The sequence below is a fragment of the Haematobia irritans genome, chromosome 4, assembly GCF_050003625.1.
Source record: "Haematobia irritans isolate KBUSLIRL chromosome 4, ASM5000362v1, whole genome shotgun sequence".
Classification (NCBI taxonomy): domain Eukaryota; kingdom Metazoa; phylum Arthropoda; class Insecta; order Diptera; family Muscidae; genus Haematobia; species Haematobia irritans.
The window spans coordinates 11,384,026-11,391,537 of NC_134400.1; the positions used below are offsets into that span (position 1 = coordinate 11,384,026).

The following is a 7,512-nucleotide window of genomic DNA, read 5'->3' on the forward strand; positions in this document are numbered from 1 at the left end:
AATTTTAGCAAAATTTTCTATAGCAATAGAATTTGGTAAAAATTTTGTATAGAAATAAAATTTTGGCAAAATTTTCTATACAAATTAAATTTTGACAAAATTATCAATAGAAATAAAATTTTGTCAACATTTTCTATAGAAATAAAATTTTGTCAACATTTTCTATAGAAATAAGAATTTGGCAAAATTTTCTATAGAAATTAGAATTTGGCAAAATTTTCTATAGAAATAAAATTTTGGCAAAATTTTCTGTAGAAATAAAATTTTGACAAAATTTTCTATAGAAATAAGAATTTGACAAAATTTTCTATAGAAATAAAATTTTGGCAAAATTTTCTATAGAAATAAAATTTTGAAAAAAATTTCTATAGAAATAAAATTTTGACAAAACTTTCTATAGAAATAAAATTTTGGCAAAATTTTCTATAGAAATTAGAATTTGGCAAAATTTCTATAGAAATAAAATTTTGGCAAAATTTTCTATAGAAATAAAATTTTGGCAAAATTTTCTATAGAAATAGAATTTTCATCTCTGCTGTACATCCATTTGTACGTAGGAGGTTTTAAAATTTTCTCATGTTTCTTGTCTATATCCCATGCTTGCCTACTTTTAGGCTTTTCTTGTTTTGTTCGAACGAAAGTAAGAAAATAAAATGACATAACAAATGCGTCTGTGTGTGCATTCTAGAGTGCCAAGAATTACGTGACAAAATTTCAAATAAATCATCAACGAATGAATGTAGAAACTCTATGTTCAAATACCACATCGTCAATAGCTATTCGGTATTCATAGCAATATGGCCGGGAAGTAGACCTATGAAAAAAATAACCAAAAATAATTTTGTCACAACTATTTTGCCTCATATATGGAAGGTATGATTGAACGAATTCCTATGATTGAATGTGGAAGCTTACAGTGCCGATATCTGATGGAATTTAGATAACGGATTATAACTGGTATGCTGTTTACAGATACGCATCAGTGATGCTCGCCTCGATGAACACATTGAAATTTGAAATAGCATTACCTGGTGTGCTATTAAAGCTAACTGATAAAGATCTTTGCATACCATATTTAAGTCTTAACGCTGTGGTACTTTTGTGGGCAATTTACCACCGTTTTCATGACATGACATTTTTGTACCACCAAATGTTATACTTTTTGCAGTCCCATACTACTATTCATGTCCTTTACTATTCTTCCATATCGTCGATCATTCTTCCATATCCGATTAAGTCTGCTGGACTCATATTTATAAAGATATATCGCCATTTCTTACGAAAGCTTTGAAGCATTTATATCCTTTTGAATTTCATATAGGATCTATTCAAATATTTAATCACATTCGATGGCATCCTATGCACATCTACTTTAAATGCATCTTTGGCATCACCATGCATGGTAAAATGTCCACATTTACTTTTACGAAAAGGAAAAAAATTAAAAATTTTATTGAAGAGAATGTAGCGTTGAATCACGTTTTAAACTCCTACACATATAGAAAAAAGCCTGCTAAAAACAGTTATATTTTTGTACTCCTCCATTAGTCTCAAAATGTCAAATATGTTTTCTATAGAAATAAAATGTTGGCATAATGTTCTATAGAAATAAAATTTTAACAAAATTTTCTATAGAAATACAATTTTGACAAAATGTTCTATTAAAATAAAATTAAAACAAGTATATACGGCCGTAAGTTCGGCCAGGCCGAAGCTTATGTACCCTCCATCATGGATTGCGTAGAAACTTCTTCTAAACACTGCCCTCCACAATCGAATTACTTAAGTTACGGTAACGCTTGCCGATGGCAAGGTATCTTAAAACCTCCTAACACCATCTTCTAAATTGTATGTAAGTCCATACGTGGTATATATTAAATCAAAAAAGATCGATCCAATACGTATATAATTCAGTTTGACAAAGTAAATATAAAATTTTGACAAAATTTTCTACAGAAATAAAATTTTAAAAAAATTTTCTATAGAAATAAAATTTTCACAAAATTTTCTATAGAAATAAAAATTTTGACACAATTTTCTATAGAAAGAAAATTTTGACAAAAATTTCTACAGAAATAAAATTTTAACAAAATTTTCTATAGAAATAAACTTTTGACAAAATTTTCTATAGAAATAAAATCTTGGTAGATTATTTTTGGCTCGAGTGGACACCATGATTATGAACCGAATAAAATTTGAACAAAATTTTCTATAGAAATAAAATTTTGACAAAATTTTCTATAGAAATAAAATTTTGGTAGATTATTTTTGGCTTTAGTGGCAACCATGATTATGAACCGATATGGACCAATTTTTGCGTGATTGGACCAATTATGGTATGGTTGTTAGCGACCATATACTAACACCACGTTCCTAATTTGAACCGGATCGGATGAATTTTGCTCCTCCAAGAGGCTCCGGAGGTCAAATCTGGAGAACGTTTTATATGCAGGCTATATATAATTATGGACCGATATGGACCAATTCTGGCACGGTTGTTAAAGATCATATACTAACACCATGTTCCAAATTACAACCGGATTGGATGAAATTTGCTTCTCTTGGAGACTTCGCAAGCCAAATCTGGGGATCGGTTTATACGGGGCTATATATATAATTATGAACCGATGTGGACCAATTTTTGCATGGTTGTTAGAGACCATATACCAATATCATGTACCAAATTTCAGGCGGATCGGATGAAATTTGCTTCTCTTTGAGGCTCCGTAACCCAAATCTGGGGATCGGTTTATATGGGCGCTATATATAATTATGGACCGATGTGGACCAATTTTTGCACGGTTGTTAGAGACCATATACCAATACCATGTACCAAATTTCAGCCGGATCGGATGCAATTTGCTTCTCTTTGAGGCCCCGGAGGTCAAATCTGGAGATCGGTTTATATGGGGTCTATATATAATTATGGACCGATGTGGACCAATTTGTGCATGATTGTTAGAGACCATATACCAATATCATGTACCAAATTTCAGCCGGATCGGATGAAATTTGCTTCTCTTTGAGGCTCCGCAAGCCAAATCTGGGGATCGGTTTATATGGGGGCTATATATAATTATGGATCGATGTGGACCAATTTTTGCATGATTAGTAGAGACCATATACCAACACCATGTACCAAATTTCAGCCGGATCGGATGAAATTTTCTTCTCTTTGAGGCTCCGCAAGCCAAATTTGGGGATCGGTTTATATGGGGACTATATATAATTATGGACCGATGTGAACCAGTTTTTGCATGGTTTTTAGAGACCATATACCAACACCATATACCAAATTTCAGCCGGATCGGATGAAATTTGCTTCTCTTTTAGGCTCCGCAAGCCAAATCTGGGGATCGGTTTATATGGGGGCTATATATAATTATGGACCGATGTGGACCAATTTTTGCATGGCTGTTAGAGACCATATACCAACACCATATACCAAATTTCAGCCGGATCGGATGAAATATGCTTCTGTTAGAGGCTCCACAAGCCAAATCTGAGGGTCCCTTTATATGGGGGCTATACGTAAAAGTGGACCGATATGGCCCATTTTCAATACCATCCGACCTACATCGATAACAACTACTTGTGCCAAGTTTCAAGTCGATAGCTTGTTTCGTTCGGAAGTTAGCGTGATTTCAACAGACGGACGGACGGACGGACGGACGGACGGACGGACGGACATGCTTAGATCGACTCAGTATTTCACCACGACCCAGAATATATATACTTTATGGGGTCTTAGAGCAATATTTCGATGTGTTACAAACGGAATGACAAAGTTAATATACCCCCATCCTATGATGGAGGGTATAAAAATCTATTGAAATAAATACGTAGGATGTTTTACAATTGTCATATGTTATTCGTCTACATCCCATCCTTGCCTAATTTTAGGCTTTTGTTTTTATTTGTCATTCCGTTCGTAAATATCGAAATATTGCTCTAAGACCCCATAAAGTATATATATTCTGGGTCGTGGTGAAATTCTGAGTCGATCTGAGCATGTCCGTCCGTCCGTCCGTCCGTCCGTTTGTTGAAATCACGCTAACTTCCGAACGAAACAAGCTATCGACTTGAAACTTGGCACAAATAGTTGTCATTGATGTAGGTCCGATGCTATTGCAAATGGGCCATATCGGTTCACTTTTAGGTGTATTTTTGTACTCCTCCATTAGTCTCAAAATGTCAAATATGTTTTCTATAGAAATAAAATGTTGGCAAAATTTTCTATAGAAATAAAATTTTAACAAAATTTTCTATAGAAATAAAATTTTGACAAAATGTTCTATTAAAATAAAATTAAAAAAAAATCTATTGAAATAAATACGTAGGATGTTTTACAATTGTCATATGTTATTCGTCTACATCCCATCCGTGCCTACTTTTAGGCTTTTGTTTTTATACCCTACACCATAGGAGGGGGGGTTTATTAACTTTGTCATTCCGTTCGTAACATATCGAAATATTGCTCTAAGACCCCATAAAGTATATATATTCTGGGTCGTGGTGAAATTCTGAGTCGATCTGAGCATGTCCGTCCGTCCGTCCGTTTGTTTAAATCACGCTAACATCCGAACGAAACAAGCTATCGACTTGAAACTTGACAAAAGTAGTTGTCATTGATGTAGGTCCGATGCTATTGCAAATGGGCCATATCGGTTCACTTTTAGGTATAGCCCTCATATAAACGGACCACCAAATTTGGCTTTCGGATCCACTAAAAGAAGCAAATTTGATCCGATTCGGCTGAAACTTGGTACATGGTGTTAGTATATGGTCTCTAATAACCATGCACAAATTGGTCCACATCAGTTCATAATTCTATATAGCCCCCATATAAACCGATCCCCAAATTTGGCTTGCGGAGCCTATAAGAGAAGCAAATTTCATCCGCTCCTGCTGAAATTTGGTACATGGTGTAAGTATATTGTCTCTAACAACTATGCAAAAATTGGTTCACATCGGTCAATAATTATATATAGCCCCCATATAAACCGATCCCCAGATTTGGCTTGCGAAGAGAAGCAAATTGCATCCGATCCGGCTGAAATTTGGTATATGGTCTCTAACAAGCGTGCAAAAATTGGTCCATATCGGTCCATACTTATATATAGCCCCCATATAAGCCGATCACGAGATTTGACCCCCGGAGCCTCTTGGAAGACCAAAATTCATCTGATTCAGTTGAAATTTGGTACGTGGTGTTAATATATGGCCTCAAACACCCATGCAAAAATTGGTCGAAATCGGTCCATAATTATATATAGCCCCCATATAAACCGATCCCCAAATTTGGTTTTGGAACCTCTTGGAGGAGCAAATTTCATCCGGTACTTTGTGCTAGTATATGGCCGTTAACAACCATGCCTAACTAGTTCCGTATCGGTCTATAGTTATATATAAATCGATGCCCAATCACACAAAAATTGGTCCATATCAAGTTCATAATTGTATATAGCCCCCATATAAGCGACCCCCATATTTCAATTCTGGCCCTCTACGTACCGTGTAAAAGTCCATATCGATTCGTAATTATTTGTAGACTTGCGTATGGACTAACTCACAATTTAGAAAACGATGTTAAGAAGTTTTAACATACCACAACCCAAGTAATTCGATTGTGGATGACAGTCTTTCGTAGAAGTTTCTACGCAATCCATGGTGGAGGGTACATAAGATTCGGCCTGGCCGAACTTACGGTCTTATATACTTGTTTGTTGGTTGCTTTTATATTTTTGTACTCCTCCATTAGTGTCAAAATGTCAAATTTAGGAATCGGTTTATATAGCGGCCATATATAATTATGGACAGATAAAGAACAATAAATAAATACTAGAAAAGAAACTAATTAAAAGATTGCACAATCCTGCAAAAAGGTGGCACAAAAATTTAAAAAGTATGACATTCCGTGCCACAACAAAAATGTTCCACAAAAGTTTTGAATATTTGCAACAAAAGTTGCACGACCGTAACACTGAGTAGAGGCAGTTTAGGTATGGTATAATAGAATAAAATGTTTTCACATTAAAATGTTCTGTCATTCTGGAAAAAAATAATTGCACTCAAAAAAATGCATTAAGAGCTTATATAACCGAAATATTTGTGAATGAAATTAAGTGGTCATTATTTTCCACATTTTTTTGAATAATTAAAAACGAAACAATATTTATTTTAGTGTTAGTATTGGTCTGTATTGGTTAAATAATTTATTTCAATTGACCAATTAAAACTATGGACAGAAATCGATTGGTAGTCAAAAAACTTCCTAAACTCTGCATTTATACAATTCATTTAGAATCAAAATGTTTATTGTATTTGAAGTAAAATTTGTGCTATTTCTTTTGCTCTCGGTTTGTCAAATCTATGGAAAATCTCTACATTTTTTGTCCACAAAAGTTTCCTATAATCCCAAGTATTTGGCAGATAATCGCTTTGACATAAGTCAAGATGGAAAGCTTGATCTCATCATCACTGTTGCCCAAGATTATAAACGTGATCAATGGTCTATGGTTGATATTGCCTTAAAACATCGCAATGCCAAATCATATCGAACATTATTGAAATATGATTTGAATTTATGCAAAGTTTTTGCAACAACTGATAATAAAATAATATCGGATTTGTCGGACACATTTCTTCAACAAGGCAATATGCCTAGGAAGTGTCCCATAACTAAGGTAAAAGAGATTAAATAAAGTCATATTAAAATCATTTCATTAATATTTTTTTTTATAAAATTAAAGGGAAATTATTCATGGCATTTGGATGCGAATAGCTTCAAAATCCCCCAATTTTTTCCACCTTCTCAATACAGGATTTTAATGAATTCCTATTTTCGGTTAGGATCCACAAAGGATTCCATTGGAAATCTAACATTATTTTTGGCTATAAAATAAGAAATTTATTTTTTAAAGCTAACTTTAATGTTTTAATGTTGAGATGAAATAAAGCAATTGGAAATAATTTGTTACCTGTTTTTATTCGATTATAGTTTTGTCCCTTTTTCTTGCGGTGTATTGCCCCTTCTACGTAAAGGTAATAACTCCACTATAGAATGTCATGTCAAAATTTTATTTCTATAAAAAACTTTGTCAAAATTTTATTTTTATAGAAAATTTCATTTCTATAGAAAATTTTGTTAAAAGTTTATTTCTATAGAAAATTTTGTTAAAAGTTTATTTCTATAGAAAATTTTGTTAAAAGTTTATTTCTATAGAAAATTTTGTTAAAAGTTTATTTCTATAGAAAATTTTGTCTAAATTTTATTTCTTTAGAAAATTTTGTCACAATTTTTTTTCTATAGAAAATTTTGTCAAAATTTTATTTCTATAGAAAACTTTGTTAAAATTTTATTTCTATAGAAAATTTTGTCAAAATTTTATTTCTATAGAAAATTTTGTTAAAAGTTTATTTCTACAGAAAATTTTGTTAAAAGCTTATTCTATAGAAAATTTTGTCAAAATTATATTTTGACAAAATTTTATATAGAAATTTTATTTCTAT

At 32.6% G+C, this 7,512-nt stretch overlaps 1 protein-coding gene across 1 annotated transcript; it reads left to right on the forward strand.

Annotated features, from left to right (window-relative positions):
- The first annotated feature begins 6,311 nt into the window (after window positions 1-6,311).
- Window positions 6,312-6,905, forward strand: LOC142235299 (uncharacterized). The gene is made up of 2 exons (XM_075306550.1): window positions 6,312-6,686; window positions 6,753-6,905. The coding sequence occupies exons 1-2, from the start codon at window positions 6,312-6,314 to the stop codon at window positions 6,903-6,905; spliced, it is 528 nt and encodes a 175-aa protein (XP_075162665.1).
- The last annotated feature ends 607 nt before the right edge of the window (window positions 6,906-7,512 follow it).

Bases quoted from the DNA above. Each gene is read 5' to 3' on its own strand.
- LOC142235299 (XM_075306550.1), top strand. From the start codon at position 6,312: ATGTTTATTGTATTTGAAGTAAAATTTGTGCTATTTCTTTTGCTCTCG. The intron at 6,687-6,752 runs GTAAAAGAGATT...ATAAAATTAAAG, and splicing joins GGAAGTGTCCCATAACTAAG to GGAAATTATTCATGGCATTT.